Raw genomic sequence first — 25,139 nt, 5'->3', positions numbered from 1 at the left:
TGATCTGAACACATCAAGGTAGATGTACTTCCTGCAGTTGTCAGATATAAAAAAAAAAGTGTTGCCCCAGAAGATGCAAGTCCTAAACAGCAACTGAGAAATTATGATTACTATAAACTATTGCTGCTACTACTACTTAGTGATGATCCATTAATTGAAGATGATTTGTGTTATTCTATTATTTGAATTTATTATTTGAACTAGTAAGTTTAACTGAAGACAAGAGAGATCTAATTGAAGTTTCCCTGCAGGCTGGTCCCTGTGTATTCTGAAAACAAAGACAAACATCTTTTACAACAATACAGAGTGACCTCCTTGATTTAATAAAAGGCAGCACCACACTAATCTGCAAGAGCATACAGGATGTTCAGCTTTCACATTCCCCACGTTTTTCTTCTCCTGAATCTGCACTGTCAATGTTTGTCTCCAAGTTAAATTTGCCTTAAGGGTAATATAACGGTCCCCAGGTTCTCACACTGCACAGGGTAAAGTCAGGCTAATTCAATCCGTCTCCCACTGAGCTCAGACAAACAAGGCCACATAACCCTCCTAAGGCAGGGGGGAACTCTCTACTCTGAGAATGACTCCACAGTAGTAGTAGCAGTTGAGACCCTCTTCTATCAAGAAAATGACATTTTCTAGTACCTGCAGTAAATATGGAAGGCATTTTCTCCAGGAATTCAGCCTCCCATGCTCAGTTGGAGAAAGATCTTAGTTCATAAATAGCAAATTTCTGCTTTATTTTTGACTATTCAGTGAAAATTTCTATTCATTCAAGGGCTGGTAAACAGATTATTGGGTGCTGTTTTACTGGAATTAGTGCTCTGTAGAAGACCATTTGATAGATTAGCTCTTCCTTAGATGTGGTCCCCAGGAGACAATTTAGGACATCTCTGAGTAAAATGCTGCTGTTCGGTACTGTAAACGCTTAACCCTTTTTGTTTGCTTTTGTTTTCAGTGTGCGGTAGCCAGGATGATAATCCCACAGCTGGGTTGCGGTGCATAATCTCACTATGCATTTATGTGATTCCCCATTTACCTATGTGCTGTACAAAGGCCCAGTTTACCTGCTCAAACCTCATCATTCCCTGAAACCCAGAAGCATTTCCCCAGTGACTCTTCACTCAGCTGACAATCTCTTTGATAAACCTTGGTATTCAGAGAGCATAGTCTAAAATACATATCCTACAAAAGCTTTAATTGTCCTTAATTTATTAACTCTGATTTCCCTTTATTTCAAAATACAGTGCAGGTGAAAAATAACTAACTCCCTCCTATGGTGCTACTTCAGCAATGGCATCAAATAAGTCTGCAATAAATCTCTAACTTACAAGTACATTTTAAAAGCTCCACTTAATCCTGTTAGAAGTTTAAAAAGAAGTTAATATTTAACTTTACATGTTTTAAAAGTTTATTCTACTTTGGCTTTTTGTTCCAAAACTGATTTTTGTGTGTGAAAGTTTAACAAAAAATCCTTTCAAAGAGGGGAATCCAATTTGATTTAGCTGAGCTACTGCTCTGTTCTTCTTAAAATTATAGTCCTTTAAAAAAAAAAAAATCCAGATACACACCAAAATAGGACATTTCCAGATAATCATTAAATATTTTTTTTTTGAGTCTCGGTCTCCTTTGCAATGGCAATGGACACTATAAATACCCCAAAATAGACAGAAAGATAAATAAGGAATCCTGGATTACTTTTAAAAGTAGAGTACAATGAACATATCCTCATCGTAGAACTGTCAGATGTTATCAACATCTGGGTACATCTGCATGGGTTTGTAAATGGGAAATGATAGTGCAGAATGACAATCTCTAGCTGCACCTGACCAAGATGGCATTTTAAACTGTGACAGCTAAAAACACAGTAAAATTGATGGGAAAGGCAACCTTTAAAAAGGCATGTGCAGAAGCATTAAGCACCTGTTTGCCTTATTGACAGGGCAGGCTTTGTTTAAGAAGAATAGCAAGCATATTTAATCTTCATGTCAAAAGACACAGTGGCATTAAAGGGTAGAGAGTTACCTCAGGGACAAAACTACAGTCTTTAATCATCCCGATCTTCATTGTTTTGGACACTGGAGCTTGATTCAATAACCTCACCCTCGCGTTCTTACTCCCCACTACTAGCGCGGTGACTTCGAAAGGTCTGGGACTCTAGCCCTTCTTTTAAAGGTGGCAATTACACAAAACTGGCAACATCAACAGATTCTGGTTCCAGGTCAAGTAACACCAGAGAATAAGAAGGAGATATTAATTATAGAGAGTGGATAATTGCTTCCTTACCAGCTAATCCTCCCATTTATCCACCCAAAAGGTCAGATCCAGAAACCCAACACCCTTTCAAAGTACAGTGAATAATCTGTCCTTGTGGCCCTACGCCAGAACTCTTGGCTATGCACTAATCTGGACCACTTAGGGGCAAAGAGCCTGCGCCAGCCATTTAAAGAAAATGTAAACATTAATCTTTCTTGCTGGCCACTTGAAATAGGCACCTTAAACCTATCAGAAACAGGCACAAATGCAATTCATCACAGCCAATTTCTGTTGTTTAGCCAAGACAAGCAATACTTTGGTGTCTCATTATGCAAAGACAAGGCAAAACACGAGAGCTGCGAGTCTGTCTTCACATAAACCGGTGTGCAGCATGACTATGTCTAAGTAAAGATCTGCTGGGTTAGGCACTAAGGTGCTCTTCTCCTTCCCCATGGGGAAAGAAGGTAGCTTTTATCAGACCTGCCAATACCGAGCACACAGCCAGCACTGCCAACGCACACCATCTCTGAGCAGACAGGCTCCCGCTCTTCCAGTCGAAGCCATCTGAGGTCAGACAGCCTCAGTCTGTGAATAGTCTGGCAGCAGATCAGTCGCCTCTGACTAATCAGACCAAACAAAACAGTAAAGTTAACATTATTTTCCTATAATGAATCCTATTGATCAACCACCTTGGACGTATGATGTGTGCAGAAAGTCACAGTGAGGTCTTTCGGGTAAAATATTCCTAGTCTTTCATTACTTTTTGAAGAACCAACCCCCAGCACTCATCAAGCGAGCAGACGCTTGCCCCGCTATCTCTAGCTCTCACCTCCAAACCATCTGCTCTGTTTTATTTTGGTCAGACTATTCTTACACCCCCATACATCGGCCTTTTCACATGGCAGGCAGAGTGACAGCAAGACAAGTGGTGGGGAAAAAGCCATGGTACCAGGCAACAGCTGGAAATCTGCTCTCTGCTAAAGCCCCTTCCACAACTCCTGTACGCGTTTTCCCCCATCCCGACTGCAGAACAAGACCACGCTTCTGAATGAATATAAAATTAAACCCATCAAACTCTGTTTTAACAACTTTGAACCAGCAGAGGAAGTTCTTGCATTACCGTGCTGCAGCATTTTTGATTGCTAAAGCCCTAAAGCTAGATTTCCTTTTTGGTAAGATTAGACTCCCACAGTGAAGTTTTGTTCCATTAGTTATTCCAAAGGAAAACCATCCAGTGACTTTAAGTGACATGGGCTCAGATCCAGATTCAATACAAGATTTAGCTCGAGTCCTGCTTAAAATCCTTACTTCTCACCAAAAATCAACCAAGAAGCCAGGAGTCTGAGCAGCAGAAAAGATCCTGCTTAGTTAAGATCCTACTTAAGTCATGGTGTTTTGAAGACCATTTGGAGGGACTGACTTCTGGAGCTGCATCTCCCTCCCTGTTGCCCGCTAAGGGAACTATAACAACACTGAAGGTGAAAGGAGCTAAATTCTAGTCTCCCAAGTAAGGAAGGATCATTGCAAAGCAAGCTTTTCACACAAGCAACCACCTCAGACCAGGGCAGAGCAAGGCATTTTGCTTTATTTCCTGTAATATCTAGACAACTCAAGCCTCAATAGCTTCTTTTACAAAACTAGAGAAACAAAATAATGGTTCTCATGCAAAAGAACTGAATAAATGCATCAGGCAGATGATGGGATTCTCTCCATGACATTTAAAAATGAGGTAATAACTTTTATTTAACGTGTCATCAACCAGTCTCATTTGTTTTCTTTCTTAAGGGCACTTTTTGCTCCCCACACAGAGACAAATCTTACTTTGTTACAGGACAACAGAAACTTTTTGCTTTTGATATTTAGTATTAGCAATTTGTTTGGCACACATAGGGAGTATTTTAAGGTCATATTTCCCAGTCATTGCTCTGCTTACTGATCAGAAAGTGACTCTGGAGAGCTGGGAAAAGCCAGTGCCTCAGCAGCAGCCAGCAAAGATACAGCCTGTACTTCCCTCTTCAGTTACGTCTATGCTGCCTTAGAAAAAAGGAGCACGAGAGAGACCTTCACAGCCTCAGATTTGGGCAGAATTTGATCTTCCCTTCAACACATGAAAGACCATATAATCAAACTCTGTAAAATCAAATCAAAGTCAGTTTTGAGCTACAATCCTGTGGCAAAGGCTCCATTATCTGAAGAGTGCCAACTTTGTGTTTGAACTACACATCTGGTTTTTCTACCCCCTGGTTTGGGGCTTTTTAAAATTCTTTTTCCCCCACCCTGCTTGTGAGTCAGTCTCTGCCTGCAACATTCCTCAGTGAAATGCCTTTGTTGCCTTTCCTGTTAGGAAAACGCCTGCCATACAGCGGGCACCGTCACAGCCTAGTAAGTTGGCACTTTGTTACGCTTTTCCACTCCAACAGCTCTCTGCAGCCATCAGCTGTAAAGCAACATACAGAGGCTGCCAATTAATTTACTGGGCCATTAATCAATGTATTCTATACCGGTAACTTTCAAACAGATAAAAGCCATGCAGCACCAGAGCAGAGATGCCAGATTGCCCATGCTTGGCTGAGCTGTACTTGGTTCAGCTTCTCCTCTGTGTAAGGGCAGAAAGGGAGAGGAGAGGTTGGAAAAAGACTGGGAGGGCTCCGACAGACATATGGTCGGACATTAAAATCAGATGGTTGAAGCTGTTGTCATGCCTCCTGTCCTTTGATGGAAACATCCAATTCACACAGAAGTTGGCTCCTGAACTGCCAGTTCTTACTTTGGTAAGCTGAAGAAGTGCCCAGCCTTTGGCTAGGGCAAGTCACACAGGCCCCTCGTTTCAAACAGCTTTACAATAGGAGCACAAACCAGATGCAGGACAGGGCATGAAAGTCATATCTGACTCCAAATACCCATGTTTTGTCATGTATCTACATGTGACAGAGGCATTTGTGTTTGTATCATATGATGGTTGGACAAGTACCCATCACGTCACATGGGAGGCACAGAGTCCCTCTGAAAGACTGCGACAGGGAGCAGGTCACCATAACGGTTCAGGTGGCCAGAAGCTATTCCCTGTCCACATGTTGGGGGGACTCAGGAAAGGACACCTGGGAGCAGAGAAGGTCAATTTTTCTGGCAGAGACCTCCACCGTTCAAGACACCCCTAAACGACTGTCCTCCTGACTATGGGTCCCCAGACACACAGTATATTTACATCTCATTTCCAGCTGAGCCATCAGGGCTGGCAAAACCTTACGCTGGGTCCTTGGGGTACCTGCAGCACAGAGCTGGCCATGAAGTGCAGAAACCCTCTTCTACCCAGGGTCTGCACCATGCTCGGTCTGTGAGGGTGCAGGGATACGTGCAGCAGTGCACTGCTTCAGGCATAATTTCAAGCACATGCTGGCAACAACCACCACCCTCCAACACATCCCATCCCTTCAGCAGGGGAACCAAGGCGCTGAACACCATCATCCCTGGACCACCAATGTAACACTTACGGAGGCCAACTCCAGTTAATGTTTACGTGGGGTTTTAACCTGCCCACTTGCTCTCAGGCTTTTACTACCAGCCCAATCTGAATTTCCACTGTTCATTGACACAAACGTTACCAGAGAGAGGAGAATTGAATGTCTCCAAGCCCATTTACCCTCCACCTCACAAGGTACAGGGGTGGGTCCTGTATAAACAGGTTTTTTTGTTTGAGGGCTCCTGACAAAGCGGAGCCTGACCTTTCCCCTTCAGGGGAACAGCAGGCTTCAATTAAATGTTGCTGAGGGTTGGGGCTATTTTCCCCTCTCGCGGGTCAGGGTGATGCTTGAACTCTCCTTGCCTCAGCTCTCCCACCCACCCCATCAATCTCTCCTCTGCCCTGCCCGACAGCTGGGGCCACTGTGATTTATAACGGCCTCCCCCACAGCTGCATCTCTTTGGGGACTTTCCCTGCCACTGCTAAGTGCCTCCGCTCGCTGGACTGCCTGGCAGTTGGGTCCCCTTAACAGCAGCAGAACCTAGACCCTTTGCAGGAGGAGCAGGAGGTCACTTGCCAGATTAACGTTTTCCACATAGAATTCTACTTCCAGCAGCTCTTAGGAAGATATTAGTTTGGAACTGAGTCATATGTATAGTGTTGGTTTTGATCCGTGGTAATGTAAACAGGATTCCAGACGGGCACTAAGAAACTAGAGCCCACATTACTCTATGGGGATGGTAAAGGATCCGAGGAGAATGGTCCAGCTATGTTTAACCTGAGCTACTCTCAGGTTTTATACGGATCATTATCACTGCAGCACCGCTGCTGTCAGACCTATGTTATTGTACACTTGCTGAAGATCCAGCCCACTGAGCTTTCATAATACCAAACACACTAAACCACTACAAAAAAGTTCCTCCTTTCCCTTCTGCCAGGAGATACAGAGTGCTGACAGGCTGCATCCCAGTTACAAGTACATTTTTCAATAAGGCTTCTTATTGTAAATACACTCTTCATTATTTCACGGCCAGATGAAGTCTGGCTACTATTCTGGACACTGCTTTAAAGACTAAGAGTTTTTATCCGGCTGTTCCAAGCTTGGGCACTCATCAGTAGAGCTGCCGCAATGGCCCAGAGCCCAGGACAAGATTTGCCTGCGCTGGATGCTCACTAAAAGAAAATAGCACCAGGGTGCTGCCAGGTAAGGTGGCAAGAGTGTGCCATTGGATTTCCTCAGCTCTTGTTTTAGGCAATACAGCCAAGCTTGGCAAACCCTGCTTATTGTTTGTTTCCTGGAAAAATGTTGGTGTGGGTAGGTGACAGAGGTAAGGAATGAGTGCTTGTGTTGAACATGGAGCAAAGCAGAAAGGAGTAGGACTATATCCAACTTCTTCCCACTTACCTTTGGGGTATCTCTTGGGCCACAACCCTGCAGAGAGATTCAGGATGGGAAGTGCCTCAGTGTGTACTGATGCCTCAGTGTGTGCTGGTGTCAAGCACGCTAAAAATGGATGGAAATGAAAGGAACCAGCAGGTCCTCTGTGAAAGCAGTATCTGGTGACAGTATCTCAGGTTGAGCGAGCCAAGCCAAAACAGAGGTGTTCCTATCTCACAGGTCACTCTTGCAAACTGCAGTATTTTTTTGCCTCTATTTTTTAGCCCCCAAACATCTATTTCTTGCCTACTTCAGTGGGAATGAAAGGACTGATCCCAGAAAATGAAGAGTTGAGCCCAAACAAAGTGTTATGCTGAAGAAGCCTACAATCTCATCCCAAAAACAAATATCGGGATTTCTGACTCTTAAGTCTTACATATTTGTGGATAAGGGGACACCATAAATACAACCTTCCCTACAGAACAAAGATATTTGAACTATGAGCCCCTTCCAAAAGAATGAGATGTCAGGATTATTTCTTCTTGCTAAGCCACTGGTCATACAAGCACAGCAATATACTGCCAGTGCCTCATTAACTTTTGCTGGAGTCCTGTCTCTTAGTGCCCAAAACTGGCCAAAAAGGCCAAAAAAAGACAGCAGGCCTCGATGAATCCCACGGGCCTGCACACAACTGAGACATCACAAAAACAGGTTTTTAGCTCAGAGAAATCACATGCCGCCTTTTGCTTCAGCTTTTGTTCTTCAAAGACACCATTGACTCTCCTTCCTTCCAAATTAGCGGAACCACTACGTCAGGCCATCTGGTGCATCAAAATTTATCTTCAGATTTCATTATCCAACCCACTGACCCCAGTGTTTCCTCCCATTGACTAATGAGATTAGCCCATCACCTCCTAATTGCAGCATTTATACCTAGTCTGCTTTACAACACCCAAGAAAACAAATCCCCATGTTTCATAGTGAATGAATGTCATTCTGCTTTTAGAACAAGCACAGCATTTCTAAGAATAGGAGATGACACATACATCAAAACAATTAATGAATATCCTTAGGCTGGAAAGTGAAAAATAGGAAATACAAACAAACACACTAATCTCAAACCACTCAGGCCAATCTCCTCGCTCCTTGGGCTTGTTTAGCTCTATCAGAGCAGTACAAGGAGTGTTACGTAGCATTCCTCATGGTAAGGGAGCAACTACAAGGCTAGCAATCCAGTACATAGACATTACTTGTAAGGACACTAAGAGAAGGTGGTATTCCAGTTCCATACCTCACCACCCTAATAGGAATTTTCCTGCAAAAAGTGTCCTAAAAAGACAGAAAGGAGTTATAGAATCACCTTATATCCATTGCATATCAGCAAAGTGCCAAGAACTAAAAAAGGCACAGGAGATGGGCTAGAAGTCAGGTTGTCAGCTTTACTGCTCTCTAGTGATTTTGAGCAGGATCCATCTGGTCTAAGCTAGCTGTCTGGACCTTCTTTGGGTCATTGGAGAGGAACAAGCAATCATGGGATGCCAGTGGTCTCTAGATGTAGATATAATGCCAGGCAGATGATGCATCCCCTAGAAGTCCAAAGGAACAGCTTAGGTGAGATGAAGGTGTCTCTGGAACAGTTAAGGAAAATGGAATCCTACTGCTGAAGGTACAATCTGTGCCTCAGTTTCTCCACCTGCAAGATAGTGCTATCGGTATTTATCCTCTACAGCAAAATGTTTCTACAGCCATGAATGATCGGTGCTATGTAACTGTGAATTACTCTTGATAGATTTATTGAGTGTACTTAAACATGTTAGTTGGAGACCTGGTGGAAATTCAGAACTAGAGGAAAAAGAGGGTGGAAACATTACAACTTTCAAGTAAAACTAGAAAATTTAGAGTTAAGTCACAAACAAAAAGCACCTGGCCTGTCTTGCCTTGGAGGCACACCAAGCCTCCAAGGCATTTAACCTGCAGCCTTACCTTACTACTACAGGTTTTAAAGTTTCCAGAGCAGTCCTAAAAGCCTCATTAGAAACACCAATAATGATTTATCACTGAAGCACTAGCATGAACAAGCCATCCGATTGAGAATAAAACAGCCTTCATCAGAGCATTCAAAATACACCAAGGCATCAGAAGGGCTGGATCCTCCCCTCACATGGTCAGGCAAGGTTAAGATGGAGAACAGCCTGGGAGAGTAAATTTCCACCTCTGTCCACCAATTCCCTGCATGCTCAATCTCTGGTTAAATACACCATTAGATGGACATTTCCCTGCCCCTCTGCACCACGTTTAGTGATAACTGTGCCTTCCACATGTCTAATGTCTAAGAAAACTTCTTACCCTCACTGCACATCCCACAGGGGCTGGAGCACAGCTGAGCTGTTATCACATGAGCCAGACACCATTTATATCACAGCTTCTCTACAATGCAAATCAGGCTCATTATCACCAGTGGAAAAAGGCCTAAATGAAAAGTTATTGCCCCTTGATAGCCACTGCTTCAAGAGCAGAAAAAGGTGTTGACCTCACTCTTGCCCCACCACCACCAGGCCAAGTGTTCAGGGAAAAGCCTCATCTCCCTCCGCATACATCAGTACTGCCATTAAGCCAATGACATACAGCTGGGATCGAAGCAGCTCTGATCTCCTCCAGAAAACTATGCTAGGAAACGGGCCAGAAAGACCCTGAAACAAGGGCTCAAGCATCTAGCCAGCCTCCCTCCCCATCCAGCATTTTGTAGCTTGGGCTGCTTTGGCCAGCAGACACAGAAATGCAGCTCTGTACTAACCCCCCAACACTGACAAGGCTGAGAGGGACTTTAAAAGGCAATTCTGCATCCAACAGGCATGGATACTACGGTAATATCTCACTCATGGTACTGACAGCGTCCTGCAGCCCTCGCTAACCCCACAGCAGAAAAGTAGTTTTCAAACTGCAGAAGACTTTTGCACAAAGGGACAGGTCTGAGTTTAAAGACAATTCTGAAATCTCTTATGATCATAGAATCACAGAATGGTTTTGGTTGGAAGGGACCTTTAAAGATCACCTAGTCCAATCCCTCCAACATTTTTCACTAGATCAGGTTTCTCAAAGCCCCATCCAACCTGGCCTTGAACACTTCCAGGAATGGAGCATCCACAGCTTCTCCGGGCAACATGTTCCAGTGTCTCACTACCCTCATCATTAAAAATTTCTTCCTTATGTCTAAGTCTAATTCTACCCTCTTTCAGTTCAAAACCATTGCCCTTGTCCTATCACTACAGGCCTTGGTAAAAAGTCTCTCTCTGTCTTTCTTATAAGTCCCCTTTAAGTATTGAAAGGCTGCAATAAGGTCTCGCCTGGAGATCAAGGTAGGTCAGGCTGATTTGGTCCTTTGTAAGACAACATGTAAAGTTTGGACCAAGACAATTCTGATACTGCACCAGGGAGCAGCAGGGGCACAGCTGGACCACAGCCCTAGTGGTGAAAAAAGTGTTTCATTCTTTACCACCTTTGCAAGAAAGTCATGGGGACAGTGGAGAAGGTATATCAGAGCCTGTCTTTGTCAGGCCAAGCTGGCAAAGAAAATGCTCCCACCAACCACAGCTGCACCTTTACCTTACTCCAGATGTGCTGCATGGTATAGGCAGGCAGCCACCATAAGTCTTATAGGCTAGCAACTTGCTGAAGCAGTGTCTTGCCAGAAACATTTGCTGGCAAGCTTCACAGATGTGGGTATACCCTCTGTATGCTACTTTTGAGCCTAATTCCATGATTTGGGCTGCAGAAGTGCAAATAAAGGCATCCTTTCCAGAGTAACTTCATCTAACTAGTCACAGGCAGGATCAAGTAAAAACATTCATTTGAAAGCAGCAGATAGACAGGACTATCTATCTAACCATCTGCTCAGTTACCTACTTTGGGAGACCTTTCTGTATCAGAAAGTCTTCAGAGAGGCAGCACTATTAATGGGGCAGTACTCATACCCTTCAACTTCCCAGCTCCAAAACTATTTAGAAGTCACTACAATCCAGGTAACTATGGGATCTGGGCTCCAAAAAAAACCAGCAAGGAATCAAGCTACAGTAGAAGATACACGGAGACACTCAGGAAACATGTAATCAAAAGGGTCAGGCAGGGAAACAGAGGCTGAGTCCCATGGCCTCTCACAGTGAGCTTTAGGGCTGTGTAGGCAGGACACACAGGAGGTCTGTGACAGTCTCTGTAATCACAGGGTCCCCTCACAATTGAACCAGGCTTGGTGCCACAGCCTCAGACTCCAGCACACCCAAGGATTGTGGTTCCAATTGGCTTGACGATATTTCATTTCACTGAATGCAATTTCTTTCCCATGTGCCTCATTCTCCCCTGTGCACATAAAGGATGGAAGCCTTTGAAAAAGCACTGAGAGAAATTCAGGGTGGGCATTAGTTACTATTTTTGACAGCACTAAAACAACATATGAAAAGGGTTTCTTTGTTGCTATGATTTTTTTTTCCCTGAGTTGCAGCTTAGAGGGGGAAAACAGAAGACAATGTCCCATCCGATGCCTGCCTGATAGGCTGGCTCTGTCACAGCACTGCAGAAGTTGTGCTTTTGGGGAGTACTGTTTTTATTTCAGGAGAAGAAAAGGAAATGAGCAATCCCAGATGGAAAGGGTCTGAATGCTTGCTCAGGCTGGGCCATGAAGAAAAGAGATTGGTATTATCAAAGGGTGTTTCATTGTTCTGCTCTTTTTGAGAAACCTTAAAATATATCCAGAAATGTAACAAGAACAGAAAACAGATCTGTTTCTTCAGCTGCCTGTTTGCAACCTGGCTGGCAACAGATAGACTATAGCTTAGCAGTGTTAATTACCCTGGCTAACCCTTGCTCTTGCTAATGACATTTATTTAAAAAAAAAAACACTTCATATCCATCAGAAGTGGGCATAAAGAGAAGCCAAGTCTCCCTCATGTGAATAGCACCACTGCTTTATATTGAATTACTCACCAAGTCAGGACTCCTCACTACTTAAGCATTAGCCTCCAGGCTAATCAATAGCAACAAATTACTACAATAACCAGCCAAGCTCATTCTTTCATTGGTGCCACTTTCAAACACTGTCCACAGTCTGCCCTCCCTGCCAGACTGCTTCAACCATGAACTTCCAGCCAGGAGTCAAGCTCCAGGCAATACTTCTAAGATCAGTCAGAGAAGTAGTAGGAGAGATGCATGGGCACAAGGATTTCCTTAAAGAAATGGCTCTTAATCCAGGAAGCAGTGGGATTCACCCCTCTTAGCATCCTTAGTGTGGCTCCATCTCATGGAAGCAGCTGGAATCAGCCAGGGCTGTACCTCTAATCTCCCAGAGCTGAGGGACCTCAGAAAGAAGAAAAAATGCAGATAATACAAATTAGATCGATAGATAGATAAGGTGGATCCCAAAAGCAGAATGTGAGGATGCAAATGGAAGAAAGCAAACAATAGACAACAGCAGCACATACAACACCAGCACTGAGCTAGGACCAACACGGGCATGCACATGAGCATCTCCAGAAACAGCACCCCCACAGCTCAACATTGCTCCTGAGCCACAACTTCTCCCTGAGAGCCTGCTGCAGGCACAGTCATGCCGCTCTCTTGCTGGCACTGGTGTGCACAGACCCAGCTCAAAGCTCTCAGTCCCAACTGCTTGATAAAGCAGCTTGGACAGTCCACATGCAACCCATCAAGAGCCAACAACTGTCACCAAGAAGGACAGACAGAACCAACGCAGGTCACTGGTGAAAAGGTTTGTCTGTCTTTTCTGCAAAAAAGAGCTTCCTGTGTCCAGACATTGGAGAGGTTGGTGTGAATAGGTCCAGATTTTCTGATCTGTAGAAGAGAGTAACGCTGAGAGGCAGAAAAGGATAGTCTTCTGTCTCACAGGTCAAACCAGTGAAGAGGGGCCCTTAATCTCCAATAACCTGCAATAGGCATCTTAATCAGTCTTGTAATCCAATGACTTAAATCAAAGGAAACATTTAAAAAACAATTTATCATTCATATTGGCCAGTGTGATATCACAATCAACTTCCTTTTCACCCTCCAACAGGCTTTTCTTGAGCAGAAATAATCACCACCAGCTCCAACACACAGATGGATAGGCGATGGGAAAATGCAGAGGAGGCTGGAGTGAACAAAAGGCACTTCAGGCCTGCTGGGGTCAGAATGCGTATCTGTACGGTAGGTTGGACTCTTCACTAATCCAGCTCTGTTTCTAATGAGATTGGTTCCCATTACAGCAAAAGGAGGTCCATGGCTTAATTTGCTAAGGGGACCATTGTCATGCAGCTTAGGGAAGCAAAATAATCTTATCAGTTTGAACTTGAACCCTGCCCTGCAATTATATGGACAATGTTTAAGAAAAGAGAGATAAAGAAAAAGTGATTTTCATTTATCCAGCAAGAAAAATGGATTGTCTAACACCAAGCATTCAGCTTTCTGCAGCTGCTGATAGAGCTTTACACTCCAGCCACCATTGCCAAAATGCACTAACTACTATCTGTGCATGCTAACTCTGAACCAAATCCAAGCCAAATGGCACCAACCGCATTTACAGTGCAACTTATTGGTATAGCAGAGCCTCTACTCTTGCAGTATAGCCAAACTGAAAGCCTGGGGCTGTCAGCTGAAGACAAACAAACCCACAGATCAGGAAGAATCAGAAGATTTTTTTCACCCCTTCTTGCTGAACCTCTGTCTCTGCCTCCCTATTCAATCCATCAGCTCCCGTTGGCTGCTATAGAAGAGACACCATCCTCTTCTGGGAGTTCTGCATCCCACACAACACAACTAAAACAAAGAACATTTTGGCAAGTAACAGCCAGGCTTCATCTATTCTTTTTTCTATACAATTCATTCCTTCAAAGTTGTTTAGCTGAACAAAAAACAGTGCTATCCTTTATTGTAAGACTAACAATAAACTAACATGTGAGCACAGCGTGGGTCACAGATGCATGCGCTTCACCATCAGCTGTGGAGCCACTTCCCTGCTCAACTCACTTTTTATAAAGCTTTAACCTCTTTGAGCTGGAATTCAGCTTGCGCACATAAACCAGGAAGCAAACAGTGTTAACAAACAGAAGCGGTCCCTGTACAAAAGATACACGAATAGGCGGATGTGCTTTGGAAACAGTCAGATTGCCAACCTCCGTTTCCAAGGGGTTACCCACATAAAAAAAATCTAGAGAGAAACTAAACTGTACAAATCCCCAGGGCTCTAGTTTTTAGTGATATCACTTGCACCAGAGGATCTTTATTTGTGCCTTTGAACAGGCACTTTTATATTTTTTTTCTCCTACGAAGGGACAGAAACAAACAAAAATTTGGGAGGGGGAATGTCTTCAACACTCATTTTTAAAGGTCTCTTGGAATACGTTCCAAGGACCAACCCCCAATTTGTAACCCGATTTTAAGTACTCTTATCTCATCCCAAATAAAGTAACCCTCAAAGCATGACTGCTCTAAGACAAAAACCTATGCAAAACCAGACCCTTCCTACAACTGCATTTTATGGGTCATATCGGCCAACTGAAAACTTGCCATCATATCCACCTCTAGCTCATATTACATACAAAATACAGGTGTAATGTTGCCCTTTCCTTAGTGTAATGGGTCTGACTGTGATGGAGTTAATTTTCTTCATAGCTGCTTGTATAGTGCTGTGCTTTGGATCTGTGACAAAAACAGTATTGATAACCTATTAATGTTTTAGCAACTGCTGAACAGTGTTTGCACAGCATCAATGCTTTCTCTGTTTCTCAGGCTGCCCCCCCAGTGAATAGATTGGGGGGTGCACAAGAGGTTGAGAGGGCACACAACCAGGCAGATGACCCCAACTAACCAAAGAGGTATTCCATGCCATATAACATCACATTCAGCAATAAAACGGAGTGGAGTGGGGTTTAGGCAAGTCAGCCATCTTTTGCTTGGGAACTGGCTGGGCATCGGTTTACCTGTGAAAGGCGGTGAGTGATTGCATCACTTGTTTTCTTTCTTTTTTCTTCCACTTCTCCTTCACTTATGAAACTATTTTATCTTGACCCACGAGTTTTCTTGCTTTTACTCTTCCTTTCCTCTTCCCCTGTTCTACTGGGAGTGGGAAGGGGAGGCGAGCAAGCAGCTATGTGGTGCTTAGCTGCCTACAGGGGTTAACCCACAGCACTTAGCTACGTGCACTTGACTTTGCAACTGTAACGCTCATTTTAAGCCATGCAGTCCTTTTGCATATATGCATATATGCGTTACAGTATTGGAGAAGGAATTGTGTATCGAGTACCACATACTTCTTCCTGCCTATCACAGCTTGAGAGAATGGGTAAGGGGCTGCTCCTGGAGAAAAAGGTAGATACTGAACAATCTCTGAAATATCAGGCAATTACAGCTCCTGATGCTAATCTCTCTGCCTTGGATCCTCATCTGTGCAATGCAGGTAACACTCCAGACTCTCCTTCCAGAAGGGTAAGTACATCCCTGTTTGTAGAACACTCACAACAAGCAGAATAGGGTTTAAATAACACATGGTAGATAAGGCCCTAGGGCCATAAGGAACCAGAAGGATAAAGAAAACAAATATGAGGCATCTGTCCTGTGCACTGGACAATACAGGAGTCCCGAGGAGGTGAAGAAAAAGTAGTATGCTCTCAGTAAAGAGTAACTCATAATGTAAAAACCCAAATGGCTAGTTTTGAGTAGGTAAAACTACCTTAATTTTAACATTTAACTTCCACATGTTTGATTTGCAACCTTAATGCTGTTCTTTGAATGTTCCACACAAAAGGCAAAATTTTTCAAAACAAAAGCACAGATTTTTGTCCCATAGCATCTTATGGACATCGCCACGACCACAGCAGCACTGCACATACAGGCCCCACACAGACCACAGAGGTAGGAGATTTCCCAAAGACTGAGGCCGAAAATTGAACATAATCCAGCTACAGCAGCTCAAGTTACCACCTATCAGTCTAATTGCATTAAGCGTCTGCACTCTTGGCCCAACACAGTTTTAAGTAAAAATGCATGAGCCAAAAGCCTTTGCAAAATACAGCAAACATGGGAAATGAATGCCAGGAAAAGCACCTGCCATAGATCAACCTTAATATCAATGCAGAGGAGCAAACGATAAAGGATCACAGCTGAGTCCACAGGTCCTAGGCACAGGATGCAGGTCACCCCAGCCCACAGTGTGATACAAAAATCACAGAGGAAAAATTAGCAGAAAATCCCCCCACTGCTGTGTTTGTTTTTATATTTACTTGTTGGAGTAAAAGCCCATTTTAAACCCTTGAGGCTAATACAACACATGTTGATAATATCATAGCAGCAAAACCACAGGCATCTGATAGTAGGTGAAAAAAAATAACACAATCAGATAGGGAATCTCAGAGTAGGTGGTCTGAATGGTCCAACTCTATTGAAGATTTAGTATAACTTACCTGAAGACAGCCCTCTCTCACCCTGGCGATTCTGGTGCTTTTAGGAGCTGCTGGAGGAGTGAAAAGTGTCTCTGCTGGCAACTAGTGTTGATACCAAGTCAAAAGAAGGTGCACAAAAGTACATGGTGAAGTTCTTTGATCATAAGTGGCTGACAAAACTTCTCATAATCTGGGTCTCTAGGCCATTCTCTTAATGTAACATTAAAAAAAGGAAATACTTTTTTTTTTTTTTTTTTTACATCTTTCTTCCTCTGTTGTTAAGGTTATGGGATACTTTGCCAGCAGGTGGATGTAACCTCCCCTGCCCACCATAACTAAAGTGCTTGGACAACATCTACTGCAAATTCTTCAGCAGTATGCTACATCCATCTGTTAATTCAAATACACTTCTGAAACCTGACCACTCGGAGAGTTTGCCCAAACTGCAGGTCCCACACAGGCCGCTTCAACTTTGTGCAAGGATCCAGATGGACCCAAGAGTGATTATTGCATAGCAAGCCTTAACATCCAAAGGAACCCCATCAACACTGACACCACAGCATCTACCAACATGGTTCAAGAGCACTTGGTATATTTGAAGAGACTCAGCCAAGATTTATTTTACTGTGCAACTCAGAACTGCCAAACCATCATTGTCTCTCTGACATGAAAAAGACACGCACTGGGTTCCAGGCAGCCAAACATTAAGCATCTCTGAAAGAGCAGATATACATACTTTAATTACTACGAATGAGCTCATATCCTCAGCTAGTGAGCTGAGCTGGGCATACTTGGATCAGCCCAAACCCAGGCTGAGAGACAGAACTCATCATCTTCCTTCAGGCAAAAGGAGTAGCTAGGTAAATAAATAAATAAATAAATGGTAACCCAAGCAGTTCTCTTAAACATGTTCACAATTACTACTTCTGTATCAGATTTAATCAGCAAGAAGATGAGTTGGGATTAACTTCTGTGCTTCTGTACATCCTGCAAAGCTCTTGGCAAGTCAGCAAAGTTGACTCACAGCTGAGCTGAATTTGGCCTTTTCCCGTCTCTTGGAAAGAGCACAAAAATTCCAGACAACAGCAGTACCGGATCAGTGAGGCACAGCACTTGCAAGGACACAAGGAACATCGTAGTATTGCACCAAACCAACCTGACCAAAAATCCTCTGAACTACTTTTAGCAGCACATTGGGTCTGTTCCTGCAGGCAGCCACATACCTTTCAAGGGACAGAAACAGACTGAGTCTGTAAAGGTCTTGGGTATCTGGATAAAAAGGAATCACAAGAGCACAAAAAAAACTCCAGGGGTAGTTGCTTCAAATGGTCCCCCACAGGGACTGGGATTGCTATCTTGGAACAGAAAGCAGAAAGTTCAATCTAGACACGCACAAACACGCCAAGCACAAGCAGCCAATCTCAAATAAGACATGTAAACAGTCCTGGTGTTGGCCACCTAAATCACTGCACACCCACCTGAACACAACATAGTCCAATTTTCAGTTCTGAACACCAAGCACTTTAGGAGATCAGGCCATGTTTAAATTAGCATCAACAAAAGGATCAGCAAAAGTGCCAAGTGTAAATACATAGGGGTTTCCCCCCCCCCCGCAGAGATTAAGCTTATTCTAAAAAACCCCAACTTAAATGATTATTTTAGATTCTAAGTATCTTGGTTGAGAAAGGATACATTAAAATGCCTGCTTTTTTTCTTTTTTTCTCCAAATTGACCAAACTATTTGTGTTATATAAAATCTGCTTTCACAGAGTCTTAAATCAGGGAACAATTTTTACCTGAGGACATAAACAGTTGCTTTAATTCTGCAGCATTTGTATCCCTAACAACACACAGACATAGGAAGAATGCTGCAAGGACATTTTCCTCAAATAGACTGTGCATCTAGTGGGTACTGATAACCTGGGATACTTTGAAGTGATTAAAATTACCACCACGGATTATTTTTTTTTTAATAATACTAATCAAATAAATTGTTCCTGGTACTGACAAAAGTCTGCATCAGCGGATCAGTTTCTGGGCCACTGCAATTAGTAGGTACTATATAAACATTGCCAATCATCACACAGACATTGGGATCCCTGGGGTCTCTTGGCTCTTGCTGACAGCTCTGATGGCTAAAACAGTGGATTTCCACATGACGTGAGCCAGATGCATACATATGGCTCTTGAGCTTGAAGTTATTGCCTACATGAGGTTTCACATGGACCCCTCACGAGACATCCTGGCACCCACAGCAAAGCCATCCATCCCTCCCCGACAGTGCCTCCTTTCCCTGGCACCACAAATACAGACCTGCAGCTGCTTTTCTGCAGCAGTAACAGCAGCACTTCTGGTCACAGCCCAGGACCACAAATACACGGAATTGGAAACATGTGTTTCTCTTTCCTGAAGCTCAGTTTGGTCCCCTCAGCTGTCAGTAAAAGTAAACTCTGAACATATTAAGAGTCAGCAAGCACCGAGTCCTCCCTCACAGCGTTATCATCACAACTGTTGGGAAATCCACAGTGTTGTCTGGAGCAGGCCTCAGGACAGGAGCACACTGACACTTGTATTTTTACTTAACGTGGTCTGTTGAAGCCCAGAAAGCTGCATCCCTGCTGACAAACCAGAACTGCTCTCCAAGGCACCAAAATAGCCCCAGCTTCTGTACTTCTTCTCCTCCTTTCCCAAAAGCTGCAGAACTGGCACTTGACACCCCCCCCACACACACACATTGATTTCCTCCTCCAACACCTCTCAGCTCTCTGAGGCCTTTAGACTGCTTCCCACTGACAGACAGACATACGTGACACAAAACCAGCTGCACCTTCCCCTTGTGAGAACCGCTCAGCCATGGCTGCCAGAGCCAGCCACCCCCTTCAGCTCCCCAGACCCATCCCCTGCAGCTCACCGTGCAGCCACAGCTCCAGAACATTACCAGAAGAGGCCAACAGTGGTTTTTAACTGGCATTGATGAGGTTTTGGATTTTGTCACCTTTGCAAAGGAGAGTTTCTCTACCCCAGCACAGACCTCCCCCAGTAAGCCAAACTGCAGCCTACACAGCTGTGATGGATGGGTTGGCACATATGACCTCCAGCTGAGGAGGAAAACATCACCTGGGGCAAGGACTTCTTCAAGCAGCAGCCTGAGGTCCATCCAACCTCATCACTCAGAGCCCTTCACCAAGAGAAGGTATGGAGGTGGCCTGGGTTTGGCCCAGTCTTTAAATGAAGTCTAAAGCATGTCTGTTTGCCCCTGGGGTCAAAAGCACAAACCTCATTACTGAGTCACACCACACACTGGGAAAGAAATTGTATCTGCCTTTCTCCTGAAACCCCCCTTTCACAGCCTGCAGCTTTCAACACATGGAAATCCTGGACCCCCCTTGACACCATTGACCCATTCAGGGCTCCAAAACCAATATCAAAGTCTGACTAAAGCCATTCAGAAGCTGTTAGCATGTAGATTTTGGCGATAATTTGGTGAATGGACTTGTCAAACAAATTGCCTTTATTATGGACTGATTAAATGCAATCAGGGAGAAGTGCTTTTCCCCTCCCAGCTCCAGCCCTCATCAGCTCAAACAAACATACTGAGCCAATTAGCAGGGAGGTGGCAAAAGCAGCTTTCACTTGAAACCTGCCATTCTTGGGGAAAAGAAAAAAAAACCCAACAATCTTTGTGCTTTCAAAGCCAGGAAGAGCCTCCAGGGAGAGGTCCGGAAAGCTACCCAGGGCTCACCTGCAGGGTGTGGATGGGAGTTAGCAGTATTCATCTGGCTCAATGCCGGATCAGCTCCCTTAAGCAAAGTGCTGCTCACATCCAGTTTGTGCCAAATATAATGCAAAGAACATAAATATTAAAGCAGGCCCAGGGGGAGCAGCGCTACTGGGGCTGTTATTCCTACAGCTTTATGTCATGCAGCTGGGTTCTCCTGTGTCAGAAAAGGCATGAGCTCCCATCAAAGCTATTTCCATGCCTAGAAAACTAAGGTTTTGGCTTAGATCCCCGCAGTGGATTCTCTGATGTCTGCAAATGGTTGAGCTCACAGCACAGCTTTTTCTGTACTGCAGCAGTAGTGAAGGGATCTGCCTCTGCTAACATGAAACTCACCACAATTGCATAGATCTGATGCCACTACTTTTCTGTCCAACATGCCTGAAATTAGCTAATGAATGGGAAACTTATTGAGGAGAATTGGAGCACAGCATCATAATCACATAAGCCCAATTCCCTGCAGGTAAGCAGCTGGAAGTTAAATAGTCACCTTGGCTGGCACTGGGTAGAGCAGAATTCAACATGTGTTTGCACAAATTAGCTTCAGACACAGGAATCCTACGGCTGCAGCTAGAGACAGCACACGGGATGTGAGCAATAGCTGTTAACTAAGCTTTCAACTAAGTTTTCAACACCTGCATTTTAAGTTAGCACCGAAGACTAATTTTGGCCCCATTTTCATTAACCTAGTCCCTCTGTGCACTGCATATGGATTGCTGCCTCCCAGAGCCTACACAGAGGAGCTATGGCATAGCTTCTTCTGGCAGGGCAAGGACATTGCTTTGTCTCGGACTCCCACCACAAATAGAAAAGGGCTAAAACAAAGGTGACGTTTTATCAACTAGCAGGGATTTCGGAGAGTTCATTTCTGGGACTGAGATTAGGATTAAGGGTTTATAGTTAAAGCACTGAAATTCAAAAGACCAGCCTTTTACCCCACACCTCATCACAGTCTTCAAGTGTCACCTTGAACATAAGGGGTATGTGACACACCACAACAGTGGGTCCTAAGCCTTCAAACAGTCCCAAGCATAAGAACCGATCACAGAATGAGATTAGATCAAGAGCCCCTACTACAAGCAGCCACACAGAAAAAGTCCAGGCCTTCTTAACAAGTGGCTGCAAAGTGCCTGATAACTCCACTCTTTCCCAAAGGACCTGCTTCCTACCCCCACAACCTCCTGCAAACATCAATGTTTTAAGAACTATTAAAGAAAACAACTTCAAAACTCTTCACATAGTTCAAATACTTCACTTAAAAGGAATTTTAATTCTTACATCTCAGATTGCACCAGTCCCCAGCAGGACATGCAGTCATCACGTTCACATTGTGACATTTCAGCTGTTCAAACAGGAGAGATGGAGCCACAATGTGAGACCATGTGCTCAGAGGCCTGGGAGCAGAGATGATGGAGATCCCCAGCAGCTCTCCCTGTGCTTTCCCGTGAGTGCCACCCTGGGCCTCTCCTTACTCTCTTAGGGTGCCTTCCCATGACCTATGTAAAGAAGAAATCTTCTGCAGCCAAGAGACACACACCTTGAAGACCCATCCAGTGGGAGAGTATTGGGAGCAGAGGGACATGGGTGGGTGCACAATTCTTGGTAAGTCTTTTGGCCAGTTGCATAGCTGCAGTGTGTAAGTCAGATCAGTGCTGCTTGTGATCTGCTTAGAGCTCAAGACTGGCCATCCCTAAACTGTTTCCTTCCAGGGCTGGATCTATGCGCTCTGTCTGGCCCATCACGAAAAGGCCATGACCTATTACTAACAGCAGCACCTCCCTGGTAGTGCTCAGTGGAACCAAGCTGAGAAGCCAGAGAAACTTTGTTGCCAAACAAGGTCTACAGGATTGAGTTTAAAAAAACATTTTTCTCCAAAGAGCATCAGCTGCTCTATCTGGATAGTACTGCTACTTGCAACCTGGAAAAGCCCGTACATCCCAATGGGCTGCATGTGGACAGAAGTTGAACTGCTGCAGAAACCTCTCATGGGATCAGAGCAAGCCTTGTACTCTTCAGCGGCAATAGCCAATGCAAATCCATTCATCTCCTTGGGATGCAGACAATTTATGTTTTGGGTGCACCACCTCTAGGTGGGATAGCATTTGGTAAAGCTATAAGACTTCCCCAAAGACATTCACCTGCTCAATTCCAGCCATGCCAGAGAAGAACCCAGAAGATGCCAAAGTAAAGAAAAAGTATATAAGTGGCCAGAAACCTTTACAGTCAAATTATGTTAAAAGGCTACACCCCTTCCATTCCTCATGCCAGCTGAGAATTCATATATAGGGGTAATGGTAACAAACAAGGTGCTCCATCAGGTAGGAAGCGTTATCTGGGCCACTGCTCCTTCAGAGAGGCACATGGTACATGCCCTCAAGCATCGGAGGGAGACGAATGGGGTCTTTGCAAAATGTATCGGGGAAGCATGAAGTGTGATTTGGGAAATGCTGTACCTTTTCCTACCCCCTTTCATCTTTTGGCTACCCAGCTCCTGAACTTAGAAAACTGTATTCAAGCTGCTACACACTGGGTACAGCCCTTTCCTGCAGCAAATCATGTTTCCTGTCCCGCAAGGTACAGTCAGTCCAACAAGACTGAGGACGTTTGCCAAGCCTGCTATCAGGAAACATAGCTTAGATCTGGCAGAACATTTCAACAGTTGTGGAAACACACGGGAGGTTGTGCTGTTGGGATTGCAGACCCTGCGTCAGAGTACAGCCTTGCCATGCACGTACACAGGGTTTTAAGCCACCCCTCTTCTCCCAAAGTGTGACAGTACAGTTGGATGTTGCAGAAAACTTGATTTTGTTATCAGCAATCTTCTTATCCATTTTTTAAAAGGACAGCATCTGACTCCCTGCCAGCATCACCAAAGCCTATCGAATTTGCTTCCATTGTTCTACCGATGTTGTGTCGACACAATGTAAAGTACCCTTGTTCTGGGACATTTTTGCACATTTTAATGCTTAGCAATTTGGCCTGGCTGGGACAAACTTTATTTGTATTTCAGAAGGACCAGTACTTTCCCTGTTGCAGCTTTAGCTCCTGTCATGCCCACTCCATGCACCCCTTCCGCATTAACATGCTTGCAAGGAGGAGCACAGAGAAAGCTCAATGCCAAGAAAGATAAAAACACACTAGAAACAGGGAAATGCCTCGGTCCTTTCCATTCAGAGGCAGATCTGCCTTGAATGGCAGCCCCCAGGACTGATCTGCCTCCAATGGAGACTGAATCACAAGCAAGTCAGCCCCCTTCAATTCACATTAAGACTTCAAGCTACTGTACATATTGTCCCCCCCTCCACCACAAGCTCCTCCTTTTTAACACAAATCTCTCACAGCACGCACATGCACTCCCAGAAAGCAAGTAGCAGCATTGTGATATGTTGAAACCAGAGTCCAGTGAGATTCAGCTCTTGCTAACGGCACTTTTTCATCAGCAAACTGTAATTGGCAGCTCTTATCCATTACAAGAGTTTTGCAAGACACACCTAAAGAATATGCCAGACTAGATCTTCACACGAAGACCCAAAATTAGAACCAATATCCCAAAAGCAGTGACCCTCATTAGCCATTCACAAGCAAACTAATCAACCTTGCTCAACTGTAAAGTAAGAACTGCTATATTTTCTCTGATCCACATGCGCATCCACAAAGAACAGAAGCGGAAAGGTAATTTTAAAGTGACTGATGCAGCTGTCCATAGTTATAAAACTTACATGGGACTCCATACCTTCAAAGTGCTGTGTATTTACCTGCTGTGCACAACGCAAAACAAGTGCTATGAACATTTTTAGATTCAGAAATTATTTAGATTTAGAAATGAGACACTTTTTCTCCTGGCTTAAGCAAACATAGGCTCAGAGTATAATTCATTCTGTGCATGTAACATCTCCTTTATCTCAGCTCAGGGGGCTTTTGCAACAATCAGGAGCTGTATGTTAAGAGGAGGGGAATCTGGCCCATTACAAAATACTTGGATCTTGCTATGTTAGCTTTAACTTATGTCCTAGACCTTCCCAGCCTCCTAACCTAGCTCTTTTCACTCCCCAGAGAAACAGCACAAAACCTGCTACAAACTTACACAAGTTAACACTATTCCATTCCTTGGTCCCAAAGTTACTCAGACTAACTCTGCTGAAACAGTTTTGCTTGAGAAGGGCTTTTAACAAACTCAAAATCTTCTTACGGAAGATCCTTTTCATCGGCTTATTTTAAAAAGATTAAAATTACTCCCCGCATAGCTATCCCAGATCTGCTCACATCCACTTTCCCTGAGCCGCTCCTGAGCACTGTAACAAGAGCTCCGATCCATAAGCAGCCACCCAGCCTATGAAAGGATCGGTGCTTCTCCCCTACCTGAGAAGTCTGCAGAAGTCTTAGCAAAGTTGCTGAAAGCTGTCAAGCACATGAGTCCTATGAGGAAGGCGGAGGTGGGAGACACATCTGGGCAGCACATCCTTAGGTATCCTCACGGCTTGTTTTCTTCCAGAGAAAAGGAAAGCGCTTGCTGCCCGAATCCAGTACTCCTCATTGCCCTGAGAACAGTGTTAGTCCCATTGCTTGGAAGGATCACAGCCAGCAGCAAGCGGGGAAGGAAAAGCACTCAGCACACACACACACACACACTCACACACATCCCTGGGAGTGAATGAATCCCGGCTGAGTGAGGCTGACGAATGAGACAGACCTACCTGAGCCTTGGCGGAGGTCCCAGGGTCCTAAAAGCCATCGCTTCCCCCAAATTTGCTGCAGACTATTAGTGTGCAGCTGTCCAGCAGCGGCACTGCAAGCTGTTAGCGGGGAGGGTCGGCGGGGGGGGGGGGGGGGGGGGGCCCGGGGGGG

At 44.4% G+C, this 25,139-nt stretch overlaps 1 protein-coding gene across 1 annotated transcript in view; it reads right to left on the bottom strand.

Moving 5' to 3' along the window:
- Positions 1-24,753, bottom strand: part of EVA1A (eva-1 homolog A (C. elegans)) — a 211,094-nt gene extending 186,341 nt beyond the window's left edge. The window contains exon 1 of the mRNA XM_010584275.1: positions 24,654-24,753. Coding sequence (XP_010582577.1) covers positions 24,654-24,753 — 100 coding nt within the window. The remainder of the gene's footprint in view (positions 1-24,653) is intronic.
- Positions 24,754-25,139: the final 386 nt, after the last annotated feature.

This window comes from Haliaeetus leucocephalus, unplaced genomic scaffold (assembly GCF_000737465.1).
Source record: "Haliaeetus leucocephalus isolate CR32 unplaced genomic scaffold, Haliaeetus_leucocephalus-4.0 Scaffold964, whole genome shotgun sequence".
Lineage (NCBI taxonomy): Eukaryota > Metazoa > Chordata > Aves > Accipitriformes > Accipitridae > Haliaeetus > Haliaeetus leucocephalus.
This window is presented reverse-complemented; position numbering and strand designations above follow the sequence as displayed.